We start from the raw sequence: 22,096 nt of genomic DNA on the forward strand, positions 1-22,096 counted from the left end.
TGGCTGCTCACCCAAAGGTGATCCCATCATCAACCCAGGTGATGTGTCAGACCTTTATCTAATGCTCAGGTGGGTGCTCTTTGTTCCTAGTGTTGTTTTTTACTACACCACTAATAGGACATTTACCTACTTTAAACTCCTATCTCCACTTTATAGATTCATCTTGAATATCCCAAACTGCCCACTTGTTCTAGGATAGATCTGAATAACCCAGACTAATGAGAAGTTTCTATATATACTTATTAACAATGATTACTTCATTGATAGTAAGGATGAAAATAGCTGTCTTCTGCTTCATGATCTTCTTCAGTTTCTTGATTGAGCGTTTCATGATTGTCTTCTGCTTCCTGGAATTCCTCTGGTGTCAGAAACCGCCGGAACACCGGTGTTCTGAGCTGGCTTGGCCTGCTGACAGTGACATTTTGCTCTCCATAATAAATGGTTCTGATGAGAGGGAAGCAGAAGAAGGCGTAGGTGCTGATGGGGCTTGTGAGCTTGTTCTGGTCCACCCGTATGTAGGTTAGCTGCTTGATGTTCAGTGGGTCCAGAGTTGGGCACATCACAGTAACATTGATGTCTGTAAGAGAGTGAAAAATATGAATTAAACTGCAAAAAGTGGTTATGTTTTATGCCTATTGCAAAACTGAAACTTATGTTTGAAATTTAAAATGGAAAATGTTTTTGTGGTGCACAGTAATATAACCCTTCTCTATGTTTTAAACGAGTTTTGTAACTGACAATGGTACCAATTTGAGGGCTTGCAAAATATAAGGTTGTGAGGTAAGGATTTGTAATTACTGTTTTATGAGAATATTTTAATAGTTCTTTTCCTCTGTATGTTTTTATCAGTTGCTAACTCAGAAGCAATTTTAGAAAAAAAATTTAGCTGTTACATGAAAAACTGGATAACTTTTACAAAGAATTGTGAATTAGAGGAAAGCTTCAAAAATTAAATCCTCTCTAATTTCAAATTGGTCTCAAATGACTGAGGATGTGCTTATATTGCATCCCAAAGAATATAGGATGATATTCTCCCCATGCTCCTCCCACAACCAATGCCAAAATCCACTAAGTTTATTCCTTTTTACAAAGTTTAACCATCAACCTACTTTCAATTTCATTGTCTTCAATGTACAAATGCTGCAAACTTCTTGGAATATAGAACACTTGTTTCAATTTGTTATGTCCAAGATTAAGTTCTAGAAGGTTGGGTAGATTGAAGGTGTTGTGTGGAATGTCCTGCAGGTTATTGTGGGACATTCTCAGAGCAATGATGTGGGGAAGTCTGTGGAAATAGTTTTCTGGAATATGAGAAATGGAGTTATTTTCAAGAGAAAGATGCCGAAGTGATGGTGGCAGGTCAGGAGGCATCGTCTGTAATTTGTTGTTGCATAAATTGAGCTGCATTAAATTTTTCATGTTTGAGAAGGGTTTTTCTTTGAATACTGAGTCATCAAGTAAGTTGTTGCAAAGGTCAAGCGTGGTCATGTTGGGCAATCCTTCCAATGCATTTGCAGGTAACCGGGAAATGTTGTTGAAACCAAGGAGGAGTCTCTCTAGAGAACTGGGCAGAGGGAATGGAAATTCTTCCAATTCATTATGTTGTAAATGAAGTTGCACTAGGTGTGAAAGTTTGGCAAAAACACCGTGGTCAATCATATGGAATTTAATATTGTTGTAGCTGAGGTTAATTTCCCTTATGAAGGTAACATTAGTGAATGGTCCTGCAGGCACAGCTTCAATGTTGTTGTTTTGCAGATAAAGTTGTTGGACATGACTGGGGATGTTTGGGATTGTCTTGAGTTTCCTGTGATCACAGTACATGGATAAGGGAAAAGCTGGTGGACAGAAGCATTCCTTGGCACACTCAACTGGGAAAGGAAAACGAGCTTCAACTTGGGCATCTGGGTTAAAATAATATGGACCTTGGTGATCTGGCTCCCCACCATATTCATCCTCAAAATCATAGTCTTCATACTGGCAAAAAACCAAAGCAGCCCAGAGGAGGTGGAGGATCAATAGGTGCCTCAGAATCCCCATATTTAAATTGATACGTTGTGACCTGTTGATGAAAAGAAACATTAAGTTTTAGATAGTTATGAAATAAATAGCACAGAAGTTTTAAGTAGCAGCAATATCTAATGAAGTAAGTAGAATAATGCCTTTTTTTGGCAACACAGTCTGTGACATTACTAGGAAACCCAAGTTCTGATCTGTACCTTCCACATAAAAAATTTACTGTCCTTGAAGTAAACAGAGGTTTTCTGGTCTGACTTCAGGCAAGTCAGCTGTCCACCTGTGCTGTGCTTGGTACTGAGGGGTACCATAACAGGATTGTTTCTATAAAAAGAACATTGAAATAGATTACTTGGAAATATTGTATGTTATGTAAAGTAGAAAGCTATGTGGCTTTGCAAATTGTATGTTCTGTGGCATTTTTGTGGTGTTTTTCTATTTTGCACAAAACATGACTGACTTGGTACTGTGTTAAGGATGATGTGATTTCTCTGTTCCATTATTTATTTAAAGCCAGTGCAATTCAACCATCGTGCACTGCCCATGGTATAAATCTTTAGTGGTAAGTTTTCTTTGTAGTCTTCTGCTTCTGTAATCATATGTTCTTTATAGATGTGAACTAATTTACTTCCCAAATACCCTTCTGAGGTGAAATCCTGATGTTGTGAAAGGCAAATCATTTTGCAGGTCAAATTTCTGATGCTCAAAGCCAGTCTAACCTTTTAGAGTACTTTATGCAGTCAAAGGAACCATATTATTTGGCAGAATGAGAGCTGTGAATCATGTCAAGCTGTTCAATTTAAGCAGCAATGAGTCAAAATGTTACATTGCAAGTCAAACCACAGAAGTCATGGAAAAATTTAAGAGACTTTGCTCAGTATACCCTGAAGCAGAGAGAGAAAAGCAGTTATTCTCTTTTTTTTTTCATATATGTTTTGTACCCAAGGGACTCTTTGTCAATATTTGTTTACTGAACACTCTCAGTAACAAAGGAGATGAGACAAGTAGTCATTTCTGGTGGTTCCTAGTGGTGATTACCTAATGGGTGATGTATTCTATGAACTGAACAGCACAGAGAGAATTCTAAGAAGAAAAGTAGTAACAAACTATTGGAATTTGCTGCATCCTTGCAATTGTGCTGTGTGCCACAGCCTGTGTGTGCCAGGGCTGGGTGCCACCATGGGGCATTGTCTAACCTGCATATCTAACTTTGCATTTGAGTGCAGTCCAGTTTCATAACTGATGAAAACCTTAAAACCAGGTTTGATTGGAGTCAGGATCTGCTCTCCAGGTAGGTCCTTTGCAAAGCCAGGGACTCCATATCCCTGCAGCTGTGTGGGATGTCTGAGCTAATTAAGCAATTAGCAGAGACAAAGAGGAGCCTTGCACCACAGTGCTGCATAAATGCACTGTGCTGGGGTGAGAAGGAATTCTGTGCTTCAGGAGGAATTTGCTGGGTTTCACATTTCAGGCAGTGTATATCAGAATATCTTCTAATCAGTCCAGTTGGTGTCTATCTAAACTCTGTTTAACTCCCACAGCTGCCTTCTGGTTTTGTGGAACAGATCCCAGTCTGTCCCCTTTCCCTATTTCATGCTCTTTATTTCCTTTTGATTCCTCCCTCTTCAGTTGCAGTCTAGAAGTTGAGCTTCACCTTCTGGTTCTATTCTCTCAAGTCACAAAACTTCCGATTAATAATTTTTGTTCTTGGTGCCACAGTTGTCCTTAGAAACCAGGAAGGACAACCCAGGTAAGTCTTCTCACTCTGAGGAATAAGGCCATTGTGTGATTGATCCAATTGCCATGTGGACAATGTGAAGAGAGCTCCCATCGTGTCAAATGAAATGGCAAATAAGAAGTAATATGTACCAAAGTCTGCACAGGTTTAATGGAGAGTGAGGAGCTGGTTTTGGGGAGACATTTTGATACTTTGTCTGTACCTGAGTATCTTACTGATAGAGTAGTAACTGTCCTGCCAGGCTTGCAGGTGGTGTCTCAGAGCACTGGGACACTGACACCTCTTATGAAATATTTCTAGGAATTCAACTAGCTTTAAAACACTCATGTCAGGCGAAACTTGATAACAGGAAATGCAGATCAGATGCACACAATATGATAAAAACATAATTACAAAGTTGAAAAACAATAGAAAATCTTAGAAGCTTGATTCTTTACCGCCTGTAATCAAGTCAGAGCTCAGTAATTGTATTTGCAAGCAGAAAGCTAAATATTATATAACATGCATGAATCACTCTTTGCTGAAAAATAACGCAATCAGTTCATTTTATTCCTGCTTACCAAGAAAACTTACTCTTTGGACGTCTGAGAAGTTCAAGTTGTAGAGGGCAGCAAGTTCTTGTGCTGGTGAAATCGTCTAAGACATAGCCTACTCCAGCTGGAGGAACAAAAGGTCTGTCTAAGCCATATTTTGTGGGAAGGAGCCTTGTGGGAAGGCAACACAAAATAACAGCCTTGTGGCCCCTCTTCTGATTTGCCAGTAAAATCTAAAAAACTGCTTTGTGCCACATCATCACTTGCTGTAGATGCTGTGTCATAAGGCTGTGAAGCAATTTCTCCTTTGTTCATATTGAATCCCTTCAATATAATTGGCAGGATTCTTTTCTTTAATGGGAGTTACTAACTCCCATTAAAAAAAAAAAAAGAGAATAAGGCTTCAAAAATGATTACAGAGGTTATTAGTTCATTGTGCGGGTTCAGCTGCAGTGATTCAGTTCTGTGAAGGGTTTGTCCTCTGAGGATGAAGTTAAGAAACAGTAAAAAAATTAACCTTACCAAAATCAAGGGGAAGCATGTGCTGTAAGTAAGTTCTTAGAAATCTTCCTTATTTTGCCCCCACAATGTCCATGTCCTTTCTCCTTCCTGCAAAGGATTTGTTCTCTACATTGCTGTTGGTGTGGTGGTGTTAAAGTTGAGCATTCACAACAACTTTCCAACATCTTTTTTGCCAAATTGCATAGAGAAAGCATAAATCTTGTGCAAAGGGTAATTAGGACACGAAACAGAAACCATTTTGCTCAAGAAAAATATTTATCTTAGGTTTTAAGAGGAATTAAAGAAAGAAGGTACAGTTATCTGCCTTTGCTGCTGTATGATACTTAAATACCTGTGATATATGCAAAGAATGGAGGAAATGGAAATTTTTTTTGGTGAAGTGGTTTAAGTGTATGATTTATCCAAAGCATTTAATTATGCTTTAGGCTTAGTAGAAGAATTACTTTATTTCAAAATCTGTTCACAAGGAAGAATCTGGTTCTTAAAAATTCTTCTTAAAAAGTGCCTTAGAAGTATCATAACTTTTTTTAAAATGCAGTGGTCAGTTTACATTTTTTATCTTTGAGCTTCATGAAGCTGATGATTTGCTCAGCCTTTTCAAGTTTCTTCTCTAATATTGAGGACAAGAATACATATAAGATAATTCATGTGTAATTCTAACATTCAGAAAAGCACCAGAAGTCATGACCAAAGTGATATTGTAAGGGTTGGCAAAACTAGAAATAAACGAAAGCAGTCATGTATTTATGTAGGGAATGCAGAATACAAGGGAGAGGTTGAAAGAGAGAAATTAAAACTCCATAGTCCTTGAGTAATGGTGCCACAAATAGTTGAATAGCTCCATTGTACCACTAAATCAAAACCAGTAATTATTTTTTTCTTAAATAATTCATAGAATATATACACAGTGAGAGATGAAAAAAGCCCCACCAAATTTTTTTATGACCAGTTGGTAAAATTTTACTGGCTTCTACAAACTTTGGGGTTTTTTAAGCACAAGACAAAGAACATGGCACATATTTCTGGAAGCTTTGTTCTAGTAACAGTTATAAGTAAAACATACATAAAATTATTTTATCCAAAGATAAAAATCAGCGTTCTGATTTCATACCTGATAGTTTTGTATTGTTTTCTACTACTGATTGTCCCAAAGTCTCTTAAGCTCTTAGGAGATCTAAAAACTCATGGTGAATTTAAAAATCCATGGTGGCAGGACAGAAGAGTCTGTCCTTTGAAAAATTGTGGTGAAGCTCTTGATTTGAAGCACATTGAGCTTCAGAGGCTGTTGCAGCTCTAGCCATGGAATATATTAAGATTCAGTTCCTGTTTTGTGGCAAGAGCTGTTTTGGAGACAAACAAGTCTATACTTTGTGATCTTGGTCAAATCGTGTGGTTTGATCTTCATTTTCATTTGTGGTGTGGCAGGAATTTCCTTACAAGTCAGATAATGAGGGGATTAAATTTAGCATCCTTCATGTAAGACTTCGTGTTTCAAAGGCTGTAAAACTTTATTGAATTTTCAGCATGTTTTGTTTTTTAGTTTTAAGAATGCTTTGGAAGGAATTATTTTTAATGTTGATTTGTAATTTTTTTTTCATCGTTTTATTTATGCAGTTGTGATGCAAAGTGGGATGTATGGCAAGCTGGAAGTCTGAGTTGACTTCAAGCTGATTTATTTTCTTTAGTTAAACTTGGATAGATCCTTTTCATCAATTAAAATCTTTGGAATTTCACTGTCTCCATTAACTGTATTCAACTTATTAGACTTTTCAGCTTTTCCAATTTTGTTTCTGAGCTGAAGACACAAGAAAGGCTATTCTATTATTTTATTAATTTAAGGGGTTTTAGCTAGTTGAGTATGGTCTAATTAACGCATCTAAAATTTCCAAATTTCAGTCAAAATGTTCTTGGGATAAAGTAGAAAAGATTACCAGTGGCCTTGAGGTGAATGGCCCTGATAATAAGAAGGTATAAATTACTTTCAATTATTGGGCCTTTTCCTTATATTCACTGTCTGACTGTAAAAGATTCTTAGGTTTCTTTATGTTTGGTCAGTTTTCCTTGGTAAGTTCTTTTTCCTTTCCCTCCAAAATTTATAATGGTTCCTTATGAAGTATAAGGGGGGGGGGGGGGGGGGGGGAAGTGTATTTTGTTTATAGAGGGTTTAGAGAACTCAAATTAAGCCAAGCTGGGGAAGTTAGACCTGAGGACTGTGTTGGAAACATGATCTTAATAGAATTGCGCAAGTCTGGCCCTGCTTTCAGATGTCTGAAAAGGCCTCAAGCTCAAAATTTAAAAATCCTCAGTTGACAACTTGGAAGGAATTCTGTGGTTTAGATAAGAATTGGTGATGTTTGTTCCTGTGAGTGAGGGCACAGTAAAAAAGGGAGTGCACAGTCAGATATAACAAGGCACTGGGAAGGCTGTAATTTGGTTCCTTGTAAAACCTGTGGGTAGGAAACAGCTGGAGGCAATGTCACTGAGGCTGGGCTGCGCTTCAAAGCCACACTGTAGGCACAGAAGCTCTTGGCATCCCAATTTTCAGGCCTTAACTGGCAGCCCAGCACTGCTGTCAGCAGCCACCTGCAGCCTCTGGGAATTCCAGAGGTGCTTCTTCCCTGTGCTTGCCTTCAGCAGAGCTGACTGAACATCGTAGTGGCTGCTGGATTTATTTACCCTGTGCCAGAACTCCTCTGAAAAGTCACTGACTGCAGTGTAGAGCTCAGCAAATTGAGATGCTGAAGGTGTTGTTCTTGCAGAGCCTCCAGCCCAGCCCGAGCCCTCCCAGGCTTTGGTGCTGTTCTGCTCTTCATGGAATGGAAGTTCCAGGAGAGTGTCCCTGTGGGAACATGTGTTTTTAAAGGTTATGGAAAAGGGGCCATCAAATCATATCAACAGAGCTGAGACAAGGCCTAATCTGTTTAAAAAAGCAAAGGAGGACAGAGCTGTGCCCTGTGTGGTGCTTTCTGTTGCCTCTGACCTGAACCTTGTTGTGTGGTCCCTACTTATTTCTCATTTTGTAGGTGGTATTATGAGATCCAAACTCTGGCAATCCACATCTTGTGCAGCCTGTTTTCAATGTTTTGCTTTGTTTTGCTAAGAGCTCCTGGGAAGAACATGTTGAGCAACTTAAAACAGTCAAGCTTATTGACCTTGTAGCATGGGAATTAATTATAATCTCATAGGAAATTTCTGAGTAACTTCTACTAATGAACAGTGATACACTGAATTTTTAGGGCTGAATTCACTAGAAGCATCTTTGCATCTAGAAGCAATACATTAGGAAGCTCTGATCTCATTAGATGATTGGTTACACTTGTGCATGGACATGTGCAAGGAACAATTGGTACTGCAAAAGCAAAGTCTCAAATTTCCTGGCATGTTCAAATTTATATGTGAGGCTTTGTGTATGACAATATCAATTTATGGTAGTGAATAGTTGACTTTGAAGGACTGACAGAAGAGGAGGGATGTAACATTTTTCTGAATATATTGCTGTGTTAGAAATCTTAAAAGGATTTAATAGTATATTGGGAGAGGTTATAGCTCTTTAAAATATGGATTTTACTTTCTACAGTAGAGGCATCTAAATAGGGTTGTGGTGTACTCATCATGTTTCACTAACACAGCAAGAAGTAGTCATAAACAATTTACACTGGAATAATAAAACAAGTTGAAAATTGATGTAAGCAATATTATCTGTAGCAAATAGTGTCTGGTTACTCTAAAATACCCTGAACTTTATGAAATTATAAATCTGAGCTGAGGAGAGTCACTGTTGTCAGCTGACACTTGTGTTTTTAGTAATTGAGTAGCTTGTTTAATAAATATGCTTTGTGTTATACTCTGTATTTTTATACAGCCTGCTTCGGTTGCTCCAAGATGACTTTGGGCTGTGTTTTCCTCCCATGTGGAGTTCTGGGAATAGTTGTCTGGTTTTGCAACCACTGTTTACTGGTGCAGGTATATTCGTTTTCTTGAGGCAGTATTAGCAGTTGGACCTCAAACTTTAAAAGAGTCTTTAGTTTGCCTGATTTGTGTCTTATATAAAATTATATTAATGATCACAGTATGTGGCAGGTGTCTTGCACTCACTAATAAACATTGTAAATAAAAGAACACAGTGCTCTGGAAGGGAAGAAAGTGAGGAAGGTAATGGAGCTGAGTGTCTATTCCAAAGCAGGCACTTCTTATTTATTTTGAGCAGAACTGGTGACTTAGTGCCCTAAACTGGTAGATGTCTAAAAGAGATCATGTGAATTCTACCATAATAATTTATATTAATACCTTATTCATTACCTTGTTTTGTTCATTTATAGCTAGGAACTTCCTGCAATTTTGGTTAAAGAGTTAGAAAATGTGCTTGCAACTTCAGATTGTTCTCAGGTTTGTATCCAATCTGAAAATCAAATATTTATAAGCTTTTTTAGGCACTTCCAGGCAAGGATAAAGGGTAGTTGTCTAAGTTATTTGCCAAAGCATTCCTGAATGATCATGAGTAGGAAAATGTTTTGCATTAGTAGAAATTTTCCCCTTGTACGTGATGGAAAGTGCTTCCTATTTACTCTTTGGAGTATGTTTAGGAGTGATGGTCTTTGATTTTACAAGGACTACAGGATGTGTTTCTTTTCTTAAATACCTATTGCTCTAGAAGTATTCAAACAAATACAACTGTCCAGCCTGGTGGGGCAGAGGGTTCTGCCAGGCAGCTGCTCAGCTCTCTCCTGTAGTCTGGAAATGGAAGATCAGCCTTAAAGAGGTTCTTAATGTTTATTATCCCTTCTTTCTTAAAGAGAATAAATCCTCTCCTTTTAGCACAAAGCTTATAATGCTGGCACCACGTTGCCTTTATGGCCTGCAGTGCAGTTCTTATGCAGCCAGAATCTGTGACTTGGAAGCTTTCACAGAAAGACCAGGTGTTATTACACATCATTCTGTACCCTGGCATATTGTCTTATAAGGAAAGATATAATCTCTCTACCCTTGATTTCCTTTGGTTACGCTCCATTTTGATCTCCATTTTGTTTGGACTTTCTTTAATGTTAATGGTCCTTTGGAAGCAATGCTTGTGCTTGACATATAAAATAAATGTGTGTTTTGATTTATGGGAGTTAATCAAATCAAAAGGGTTTCTCTGTGGTTTGAATAATTTGTGAGTCACAGCTCCTCCTTGGCAGAGCTCTGGGGGGGTCTTATTTTGATCCAATCACTCTGGCTGGAAGTTGTTTCTGTTGTGGGATTCTTAAAAGGCCTTATTGAGAAGGCTTGAGCAAGGCTCACACTTAAACCAGCACTCAGAGAATCACAGAATGATGAAAGCTCATCCAGCTCCAGCCCCTGCCATGGGCAGGGACCATCCCCTATCCCAGGCTGCTTCAAGCCTTCTCCAACCTGGCCTTGGCTACTGCCAGGGATGGGGCAGCCACAGCTGCTCTTTCCATTTCATTAAGGAGGAAACGTTGATCTGGACATTACAGACTTTCCATAGTAATTTGGCAAGTGTGTCCTTGTTCTGTCTTGCTTCCAACACCTTCTCTTGCCTTGTTCTATTGCTTTTTGAAGAGTGGAGTAAATGCTTAAAGCTGTTTGCAGCCAAAATATAAGCATCCATAATGTTTTTGTTCTAAAAAAATTAATTATTAAAAAAATATTAACTGGGTCTTAGTAAGGGAATGGCATGAAATCAGTGCTTTGAGTGATTAAACTTTAACAGAACTGAGCTGATAGTAGTAGCTCCCTTTAAAAATGTCACTTTTAATGCAAGACAGCTGTCCAGATCTCCCTCCACATCTTTGCCAAACATTGGCGTAACGCTGAAGCTTCTAAATAAGTCTGTGTGTTGTGAAAGCAGCCCCAGAATGGGGACTGGGGTAGTTGTTTTGAACTGCTAATGACTGAAGTAGATACTGGATTTAGCCATGGTGAGATGTTTGAGGGGAAAGGTGCCTTTTAGAAAGACAGAGCAGTGCCTTTACAAAGCAGTTGCACGTCTGACAGATGTGTTTTCCATGCTCACATTTTCTCCTCTTCTCAGGTTCCTGTGCATTCTGATTTTGGGAGGGAACTATTCAAGTGGGAAGCATACATTACCCTTTCTGTCCCAAGCAAGGCACTAGAAGCAGTATGAATCCATAAAACACAGTGTTGCTAAGGCAAAGCATTCCTGAAATAGGAGTAATGAAATATTGCCTTGCACATGTGTGCTCCAATGGAACGCTCTCAAGGAAAACAGCACCAAGAGTTGTAGTTAGTTTATGGTAAGAAACATTTTATCTTTTTAAAATACTCACTTTGTGACTTTATCATAAATAATGATAAAGGGCTTTTATAAAGGGTGGCTACTTTTTTTCTTCCATCTATTAGAGGGAAGCAATAAGAAGGATATTGAAGACTGGGTTTAGATCAGACTTAGTTTCTACTTTTCTGAAATAAAAAATTGTGGTTTTATAAATGCTAATTATTAACTGTGGTCCTGACAGGGGAAACAAGGGATCTCTTGGCATTCTGGTTAAGAAAGTGCTTTTGGGGTCTGGTGTGATAATGGTGAGGTTTGAAGTGTTTTCTTCTGTATGGCATCACAACAGATTTTATCTTCCTATCAAACATCTCAAATTTACAGGCCACTGTACAAGAGCATAGTTTGTCAGAGGGATCATTAACTGCCCAGGTTAGGTAGGTGCTTGTATGGAAATTAGCCCCTAAAAGTACCCTGATTCTTTCATCTCAAAATTCATCCTCTTACATGATGGTCCTGTAGGTTCCTATTAAAGGACAGCATTCTGCAGCCAGGGACTATGGGGGTAAAATATTCTACTTTTGTACTGACATTTAGTGTTGCTGTCTTTCTGAAAGTTATCTGACTTTCTTTTTCTATGTTAGTAATTTTTTTAATGGAGTTAAGTCAAAAGGCTTTTTCCTTGTAAAATCTAATATCTGAGGAAATGTAAGATACCAGTAATATTAATTTACAGGAGGGTAACATCTAAATAGAAACTGAACGTATTAGCTTAAACTATAAGTGAAAAATATGCATTTCAAAAAGCCAAGTAAGCTTTCCTGAAGTTATTAAAGTCTAGGTATTAATCACTAAATTTTTTTAAGCAAGTAATAATTAAGCTGCATCACAGTATTGCTGCTGAAGAAATTAGTATAGACAGTTGCTTTTATTACTCTTGCAGAATACTAGATTATTCTGTCACTTCCTGAATCTGGACATCATCTCACAAGGTTGATATATAAATGGTTTCTTCATGCTAAAAATTAGGCCCTTTTTACCAACTTGTGACTCCCTCCTTCAGTCTGTTCCTCGTTTTGCCCTGGAGAATAGAAAGAAGATAAGACAGAGCTGACAGAAAGATAATAATGGTGACTGGATGTTCTTGGTGGCCTAAATAAGATACAAATTTTGGTAAAATGCTATCTTTTAGAATGGCAGGCCAGTTGGGGGTTTTTTTCCACAAATGAGTTAAAGTGTTCTGTGAAGAGTGTTTCTGGAACAAAAATATTTTCATTGGTCTTTATGTTTAAACAGCTTTTGGAAATAACACCAGCTGAAGAATTAAGAGGCAAGTCCATGCTTGTGTCTGTGACTTGCTCCCTCTCTGTCCCTCTGGAAATTTTCCATCCTCTGGCAGCCTGACAGTTCGAGATTTTTTCCATTCTTAGCAGAGACTGTAACACTGTAATAGTTCCTGCAAATGTAACTGTGAGGAGAAACTGTTGATTTCAGTGTTTCTGCCTGGTTCTGATAGAAACCTTTGTGCAGGCGCTGGGTAGCACAGGTGGAATGAACCAGGTGTGGGAATCACTTCTCCAGGGGCACTTTGTTTATCTGGTTACTCTGGTGCATCCAGGCTTGTTCAATTCCCTGCTGCTGAGCAGGGAGTGTGGGCAAAGCTTGGCTGCCTGTGGAAATGTGTGAGATTCTCATCAAAACTGAGTCCCCAGTGCTGCTGTGCCAGAAATCTCATCATTGTCACATTTCCCCTGCACAGGGATTTGGGACAGGAAAGTGTTCATGCCCAGGAGAACCTGGCTGTGTGGGGGTCCCACTGCAACCACAGCAGCACAGTGGATAAATTTAGAGCCTGACTGTTCACTTGGGTAGGAATGTTCATATTTTATGTGAAAAATTGCAGCAAGGCTGTCTGCAGCAAGGCAGCATGTTCCATTGAGCCAATCTTTTACTGGCTCACGTGGGCTTTGAGAAACATCCCAACTTGCTTCAAAATATTGATTAGTTTTGGAAGTCTCTTAAATATCATGCAAGTCTGGTTTTGTTTATTTCGTACATAACCTTGTCTTCCATCTCACATGATTCACTGAGTATGGAGGGTAAATCTTGCATTTATCTTAGCAGATAATTTAGACCGTGGTATGTGATACGTGGCATTTGGAATTCAAGTCAGATTTTCATTTACTCCAGAACTTTTCCATATGTTTCCTATTAGCAGCTTTGTTCTCAAATCTCTGGTTTCCCCAGAAAGGAGGGAAAAAGTCCCAACACAAGCCCAAGAAGCAATGTTAAATTCTAAACATAGAGAATGAGGGAAAAAAAAGAGCCTTCAGAACACAATTTCATTATTTTTAGTTTAGTACTGCTTTTTTATCATGCTGCTGTTAAATTCTGATCAAAGTGAAATGAAAATATTAATGTTTGTTTTGTCTGTTGCGGTGTACTATAGTTTTTCTGGATAAATAGTGCAATATTTTAACTGGCAATTGAATGAATATGGAATGAGTATCTTCAAGAGATAACAGCAGTTTCTTTTTAGGACATGGGTAAATGATTTTTCAGATTACATTAAATTATTCTAAAGTTGCTTAACAGTGAAGTCATATCTGATTTTCTATGCACAACCTGGTTTGGGTAGCTGAGATATTTTGCTCCTTTAGCAAACAGATGTGAAGGGTTAAAAATTGCACTTCTTAGTTTATATTTTTCAACTGCTCTGGTCTGAGTCATTTCACTCACTTTTGGGAAATGCAGGTGCAGGAATTCCTAATGGGATACTCATGAAGCATTCTGGAAATTTCCATTATGTTTAAAACAGCCAAACTTTCCCTTCTTGATTTTTTTAAGGAAAAGAACCTTTTATCTTTGTCACTTATTTCACTCAGTATCTTTTAATCCTTATTACCAATTATAACCAATTTTGACATAGGATAGGGAGAAATATTTATGTGCTTGTTATTAACTTGTGCAAAATAGCAGCTGGGCAGAGAAAAGTGCTCCAGAGAGGTCCTTCAGCTGGGAAGGGACAGTTCCAAATCCTGCTTAGGAGCAGATGGAAGGCAGGAGAGGACAGAGCTGTGAGTGACCCCTTGGCACGGGGCTGCCTTGGGCAGCACAGAGGTGCTGTGGTGTGAGCTGGGGAGCAGCTGCAGGGACCTGAGCCTGGCACCACTCAAATCCATAGGAATCCAGACTTCTGGAGCTTCTTAGCTCTTGGAATGATAACTTAGTGACAGCAACGCTGGGAATGAAGAGTTGTCTTTATCCCTTTAAAGCAGCCCAGGATACTGGGAGTGTGAAAAATGCCAATCGTTTGTTTTTAAAATTTTAAAAGTTTAATAGTAATAAAATGGTTATAAAAATAGTAATACAATTAGAGGAATAATAATTTGGACAAATTGAATTAGGACAATATGAGACAATAGAGACAAAGAGTTATGGACATCTGGGTACCTTTTTCTGGGAAGCAGGAGCCCAAAAAAGGACCCACGTTAACAGAGGATTAACCCTTAAAAACAGTAACTTGTTGCGTATTCATACACTTAATACATGATGCATAAATTCCATTCTAACACAGGATTCTGTCTGGTCTATGCCAACTTCTTCCTTTTAATCCTAACAGTGCCCTTGAGGCAGGAAGAAGTTCATTTCTTCTGATAATGGGGCAATAATTTTCTTTTTCTCTGAAAGATTTCGGTGTCCTGGGGCTGCTGTCTGCTGCAAGTGCCTCATTCCTTTTTTAAAGAAATCCCACTAACATAGTTCTTATTTTAACTACAAAATTTACCTCTTAACTACAAGACTACATTTATCATATTATTAAAATGTTAATACAGCACTACTAATCAATACATCAAAATACATATGGTGAATATCTGCATAGAGCCATACAATATGCACTTTTCACAGGGAGCCATCCTTCCACAAGGACACATTGCTGGCTCGTGTTCAGTTTGTCCACCAGGACCCACACATCCTTTCTTGCAAAGCTGCTTTCCAGGTCAGCCATCAGCCACCAGTGCATGGGGTTATCCCTCAGCAGGGACAAGATTTTGGGCTTTCCTAAGCTGAACTGCATGAGCTCCTGCTGGCCATTTCTCCAGCAGCATAACCCCAGAGAGTCACTTATCAGTCACCAGTGACCTTGTGAGGCTGATGTGCCGTGTCAGCCAGATGGATAATGGAGCTGGGAGCAGAGCTGGAGCCAGCACTCAGCCCTGGGCTGCGCTGGCACTTCTGACCTCCAGCTGGAATTCACCACCTGCCTGTCTGTGCTCAGTGCTTCCAGCCCATTTTCAGGCCACCTCACTGCCTGCTCATCCAGCCCAAACTTCACCGTGCTTTAGGAATTTGCAACTCTTTGTTCTTAAGGTCGGGCAGTGAGATCCAAAAGCTGTGCTCCTTCTCTGTCCATCCGTCCTCTTCTCCTTCCTGACACTTCTAGCCACCTTGTCTAATACACTGAATTCCTGCAGGCTTCATCCTGGGCAGAGCAGGATGATACTATTAATACTGGAAAAAGGAAATAAAATAAACACTTCTTCACCTTCTTTAACTCGGTCTAACAGGAGGAGAAAGCACCTAGATCACAGAAAAAAAAAAGGTGTTTTATTGAAGGTATGTTTTGATTTACATTGTGTATATTTGTCACAGCTGATGATGGAAGTTGAAATAATGATTTAGTAATATCTTATATTCTTTAAACTTTTTGTATCTTATTAAGCTTGCTGCTCTTTGTCTACTAATTCTGCAATATTCTATGTATTGCAGTGTTTGAAGTGCTGCATGAAGTAGGTTAATATTGGGAAAAGGGATGGAGAGAAGACTTGGAAAAATGAGACTATGTAATCATCCCTTGGTAATTTAATAGTGTAGAGTAGGGTTTAGCAGCTCTCAAATAGCACTTCGGTACTCAAACAGGCCCCTCTGCTTAATCAGTGTTTGTGACATTTACTGGGCTCTTCCAGTGCTCCAACAGTCTTTGTCATTTATTCTTCAGAATGATTTTTCCTTCTATTTCTAGCAGCAGGCTGCCACCCTCTGGTGAAATTTCTTAACTGTTGTGTAGGGACCTGGCAGATTTTCAGAACAGAGAAGCCCTTTAAAGTTTGAAAATCTTAGATGGAATAAATATTATTTTTTTTGTTAGACAAATATAGATACTTGTACAAGGAATAAGTAATGAGAAGGATTTATATCAAGTTTCTCTTTCTCCCTTTCCTTTTCCAATAACATTTGTAGAGAATGTAAAGGTGGAATTGATTTCTTGACAGATTTTCTTCCCTACTGCCAATACTGAAATGCCTTGCTCTGTGGGAAGATCACTGAACACCAGGGTGTTATCATCAGTTAATTACTATTCTGTTAATTACATTTTTGTGCATGTTCAGAAACCATTGCCAAAACAGTGTAAAGTGCATTTTATATCATAATGTTTGTGTGCCACTGGCACATCCACCTGTCTGTGTTAAACCATGCCAAAGATGTAAAGTGTGGAAGTTATTAATTATTATTACCACAAATGCCAGCTGAAGAATGGTATTTGAAAATAGTGGAGGGTCGTTGAGCATCAGTTTTTTTCCTCTTAAGTGACAGGCATCCTATCAATTGAGGTGATCTAGGAAATTACTGCTTTTCTCTAAAAATAAAATCTACAGGAAATTGTTAAAATGTACAATTTGATAATTCCCTGCTGTAATGCAAAATTCTCAGTGTATTTTTAGTCACAGATGAAGTTCTTTTAAACTTCTAAGCTGGCTGAATTTGCCTGGAGGATAGTGCAAACCTAAGCAGTTGATAAAATCATTTGGAGATTATTTATTAAGAGTGAGAGTAGAGGTAGTTTCTTCAAAAGTAGTGCTGCAGTTTCTTCTGTGAATGTTCTATGCATCCATGGGTGCTGACTGGAGAAAGAGTTTCTCAGTCTTGGATGTACAGCCAGAGGAAAGAGTGAGAAGGCAAGAGTGTTTTTTTTAAGGCTCTGGAAGGATAAGATCAAGACCATATGGTTTTCTGCCTCTTTGGACTTGACTATATTTTTTCAAAGCTTTCCCATTATTGTAGGAGTTCAGTAGCAGACTTAAAATTTTGGTAAAGTTCTTACACAAATATGTGTATGGAATTCATAGGCTTAGAGAGCACAAGGATGCAGTTCCTGTTGTCCATTGCATTAACCCCAATTAGATAAGGAATTGTTTGCATTCTCTGTGTTTCCTTTTAAACCTTACCAGTGAATTAGTGTAGAAAAATGTACTACACAACATTGTGAGTTTGTTCTTTCAGTTAAGCTACAGAACTGGAATCAGTGTTGACATTGCTGAAATGATGTAACTAGTACAGCAGGATATAAAGCAGTGATTCATAAAAATGTAATTATTTTTTTCTGTTATCTGTTTATTTACTAACATTGCATGGGGTTATGAGTTGTTTATGGTACTCTAAGGCAGGGGAGTCTGTCCTTAAGGGAATGTAGGTATTTCCTAGGAAATGCACTCCTTAGAAACATCTCCAGAAGCCAGGAATAGAAAGATGCTTAGTCAACAGCAGATTTCAGGTTTTGTGTTCTGTTTAGTCTTTTGTTTTTATTCTGCTTTGAAGTGAGTTACAGAATTTCTATTTGCAAATATTGTTCTTCAGTAAAAGCCTCCCCTGGTCTGCTCTGCCTCCTCTCTTCATATAGTTTGTGTCTCATGAGCAGAGTGATGCTAACAAAATATTAGTTACCAGGAGACCAAGCAGATGAAAAGAATTCAGATATTAGATCTGATGCTGATTGTGTAGTGGATTTAGGAGGGTGGTAGGAAGGCTGAGAGATTGGGAATTAATTGAGTTCTTTGTAGTATTTTCTTCTACAAGTCTGTGCCATTTCCCAAATCTTGGATTTTGAACTTTGTGCAAACCAGCAGTGATAAATGACCTGTAAGCTCTGTAGATTTGGAAAAAGGAGCACTAGAGGAAGTGTCTAGAGAAGAGTCACAAAGGTGCTTGCTTATAATCTCAGAATATTTTTACGTGAGGAACTGTGTAATAAAGTAAACACATGCAGGTATTCTGTAAGTTTATTTAATTTATTTTGAATCCCAATAAGAAATATACACGAAATAGATATCTAAAATATCCATTTTATACAGTACTGTCAGTATTGAGAGTTCTGGGTGCTGCCCTGCACAGGAAGGCAGGGCAGGCGAGTTCCAGCTGCTTGGTTTTGGCAATTGTAAGGGACTTCCATTAAGGAGGGATCCTTAACCCGTGTGATGTCAAAATATAAAGAGGAAAAGAATAAAATGAAAAACACGATTACAGTTGTTATAGATAAAAGAAAAATGTTTGTGCTGGCCTAAAGGGAGTTTAATAGTCATTCCTATTAAGCTTGAAGCATATCATAAATCTTGAATCCTACTTTTAATGTTCAGACTGCGTCCAATTGTATCAATAGCAAAACATTGAAGGACATTTTCTTCTTAAAGTTGAAAGGAAAAATTGCCAACAGATTTTAAAGACTTTTCATCTGTTCTCAATATGAAACTTGTCTTTATCTCACTCAAAAGATTGTAAGAATATATTCTAGCTTAGAGCCAACTACCTGACAATATCGTAGCTTTTTATCGCATCTTTGCTCATTGTCAAAAATGGCACAAGGAATTAACCTTGAAGTCTGGTAATGTTTGGTTTTGCAACTTTTCCTACAACACTTTCTGGGAGAGAACCTAGGTCTCTGTTTCCTAACTGTGGAAAAAGTCACTTCCACATGATTTTTACGATTTGAAAGAAAGAATATGTCCAAACCATGTGATTTAAGGAAGGCATTTAAGATCTATAATAGGAAACATCAAATACAGTTTCCAGTTCCACTTCTGAGAGTCCTTCTGTAAGCTATAAAGACTTTTGTTTAAATTATTCAAATGTAGGTTGAACATTGTCAAATACTACAACGGATCCTACTTAACATATTGTTTCTAATTAATTACCTCTGAAATAGCAAATACTTTGTAAACGGTTAAATAGCATACAATCAGCATTTTCCTGCAAATTTCAAGTATTGTAAAACTGATTTGGACAAGTTGCTTTTTGAAACCACCAACTTGGGTCTCACTTGAGGAAGTTGCCAAGTTGGACACTGTTCCTGGCTAAAATGCAACGGAAGGTGGAAGGCTGCACCTCCCAGTACTTGACGGGGTTGTTGAAGAGGCTGATGCCACTGTACAGAGCTTTCTTCTTCCTCCGTCCTGTTGGACAGAAATCGTTCACTCCCAGCTTGGCAATGTGGTTGGAATGGAGGAAAACCACCTGCAGCAGTAGGAGCAGAAAAATACAGGAGTTGAATGAAAATGGGGAAAGTATTCCTTAGCATGTAGGTTTGCTAAAACATCAGTTCCATGCAGACCTTGAGAGTTACAAGACCTTAACACTTGTATTAAATCTTTAAAAAAAAGTCCTCCTCCTGCCCCAGTCTCTCCCACAAAGAAAAGTCATATGGCATTTTCTGTGTTTTTAGAATAACTGGACTCTATTCTTACAGAATTTGGTTCTAAATTACAATTTTATATTCTCTTGTAGTAAAAATTATAATGATGTAGTAAAAACTGTAATTCTTCATTATAATTAAGAATATAATAGTATTATATTCTTATTTCTGGAAACATTTTTTGAGTATAGCAGTTTCTTGTCCTTTTTTTTCCTTTCCTAGGAATTGTTCCTGCATTTTGATTTTGTTTATTTCTTTAATAAGCTTTTGTGATTTCAGGCTCTCCCAGTAGGAGAGTCATGGCAAAATATATGTGTCAGTTAATTCTGCTTTTTGGTTGTGACCTAATCAGTGTGACAGTGGGAAAGTCAGACAACTCAGAACTCCCAGGGATGTTTGATAAGTTTGGTGTATGACCTGCAAATATTTCAGTTCAGGTAATCCAGGAGGAACCTTCTTCAGCTTGTTTTTTTCCAGGTGGATTTCGCGTATACTTGGGATGTTGGCAAAACTTCCATTTTCCACTTCTTTGATTTTATTATTGCCAAGGCCTAGCCTAGAAATAGTACAAGGAACATTTAATTAAAGACTAATTGAGATTCACAACAGCATTGAAGAGCTTTTTTTTTCTAAGATTGAAATACACAAGAGTAAACACAGGGGGAGAAAAGAACTGGAAGGTGAAAGGTGAAATCTTACCTTTGATAGGAAAAAATCACCATTGACCTAACGTAATTTAAACTCCACTTAAAGATTGGCTTACAGCAGTTATCAGTTATCTGATGTAAGCAATTGTTCAGTTTTGCATGCAGTTTTTGTAATTATAGTGGCAAGTATTTCAATTATAAACATCAAGCTGCTTGTGAGTTTAATCATATCATTGTACCAAGTAGTACAGCAGCAAAGTGTAGTCACTGTAGTAAGTTCCAATAAATAGCCAAATAGCAAGTCTTGTCTAGAAAGGTGTTTTCAATGTATAGCTTATTTTTAAAATATAAAGGTTTTTTACTAAGCAGGACTACCTTCTTTCCTATTTCCAGATTTTCCTTCTATTTTTTGCTCTAAGGCTTCAGCCTGCTTTGCTCAGAAGGTGATTCAGAAGCTGGAGCCTCAGGTCATTCAGAATTGTTCTTTCTGCCCATCCTGCCAGCCCCTTTTTCTCCATTCTTTCCTGATTGCTTCAGAAACTGAATTAGGTATTTAAAGGCAGTTCAGTAATTTCTGTTACCAAATCCAGTCCTGCTCAGCCATATTTTCAGAGTTCTTAACTGAACTTTACAGAGAAAACTTCCTTCTCTCCTATTTCAGTGATACATTCCTCAGAAACACAGATTTTGCTTTAAACCTCATTGCATTTGAAAGCTGTTTTTTCCTTCAACAACTGCTGTATTTACAAGAATAAATTGTTAAGAATTAGAAGAACTTAGGATAGTTATATTTTGTTCTTATTCTACTTTTCTGTTGCAGACTGTTGGCAAAACATGTAATAACAAGACTAATTTGGGGCTTTGGGGGTGTGTTTGGGTTTTGAAGTTGGGTCTTATTTAGAGCAATTCTTAATAAAACTGCTATAATTTTTATTCTTTTGTCTCTCATTATCAAGAGAAGTATCAAATATCAGATCTTGTTGGGCATGGCATTTTAATAAATAAAGGGATTCAGCCTGGGAATTTTACCTTTGTAGGTCTTTGTACCGGTTAAAATCCTCAACTTCAATTCCTGTGATCTTATTGTCATCTAAGTGAAGCTCCAGAAGACTGGAGGGCAAACCTGATGAAAAAAATGCACAGTGTGAAAAAAACAAGTCAACTTATTTTTTGTTGGAACATTTGGTATTGCATATAATGGAGTATATGTAATTATATTTTTATATATATATATAATTATGTGTATATGTAATATATATAATATATATAATATATATTACATATATACAACATGTATATTACATATCTATATAAAAATTATATATAATGTAATTATATTACATATAATTACATATAAGTATGTTAATGAAGAAAATCCACCAATATAATTTGGTTTAAATAATAACTTTTAAAAAAATTAAGCTGTGGAAAAACATGCTAATTAAGAGATATAAGAGTTCCAAAATTTGGTAATTTTTCTGGCTTTATAACAGCTCTCATGGTTACATTGTCAATGATGATCCTGTGCTTTGTGCATTTATCTCAGTCTGTAGTCAAAGCCTGTGGAACCAGGGACAGGTTTTTGAAGATCTGTAATTTTTTTCTACGTGATGTAGCAGTTGTGCTGTCACAGCTGCTAGGATGTGACTGGAAGGAAAGGTTTTGGAGTACTCTAAGCAGAATTGTGCTATTTGATAGCGCTTTCCCATGCCAGAATATTTTCTCTCGCGTTTCCAAAAATACCAAATCCAGACTGGTGAACGGACCAGGAGGTGGCGAATCTTTCCACAACATCCTCTTAGCGAGGGCAAGGGCAGCTCATCGCAGCCTGGATTTGTTTGCTGGTGCTGGGCTCAATTCCCCGAGCCTCTGTGGGGATGGCAGCGACACCGCGCGGCTCCCGCTGCCCTCGGGGGCTGCCCGGGCGCCGCCCCCCGGTCC

At 38.0% G+C, this 22,096-nt stretch overlaps 2 protein-coding genes across 2 annotated transcripts in view; both read right to left on the reverse strand.

Annotated features, from left to right (window-relative positions):
• Positions 1-257: 257 nt before the first annotated feature.
• Positions 258-4,549, reverse strand: OMD (osteomodulin). Its single transcript, XM_014307624.1, has 3 exons — positions 4,328-4,549; positions 1,110-2,062; positions 258-577 (listed from the first exon to the last, which is right to left on the reverse strand). Exons 2-3 carry the CDS (start codon positions 2,038-2,040, stop codon positions 258-260), a joined length of 1,251 nt encoding a protein of 416 aa, XP_014163099.1. The 5' UTR covers positions 2,041-2,062; positions 4,328-4,549.
• Positions 4,550-19,132: 14,583 nt separating this feature from the next.
• LOC102040554 (extracellular matrix protein 2) overlaps positions 19,133-22,096 on the reverse strand; it is a 33,449-nt gene continuing 30,485 nt past the window's right edge. Inside the window, exons 12-14 of the mRNA XM_031058216.1 lie at positions 21,185-21,278; positions 19,926-20,064; positions 19,133-19,330 (exon numbers count right to left, since the gene is read on the reverse strand). Of these exons, the coding sequence (XP_030914076.1) occupies positions 19,133-19,330; positions 19,926-20,064; positions 21,185-21,278 (431 nt within the window). The remainder of the gene's footprint in view (positions 19,331-19,925; positions 20,065-21,184; positions 21,279-22,096) is intronic.

This window comes from Geospiza fortis, unplaced genomic scaffold (assembly GCF_000277835.1).
Source record: "Geospiza fortis unplaced genomic scaffold, GeoFor_1.0 scaffold78, whole genome shotgun sequence".
Lineage (NCBI taxonomy): Eukaryota > Metazoa > Chordata > Aves > Passeriformes > Thraupidae > Geospiza > Geospiza fortis.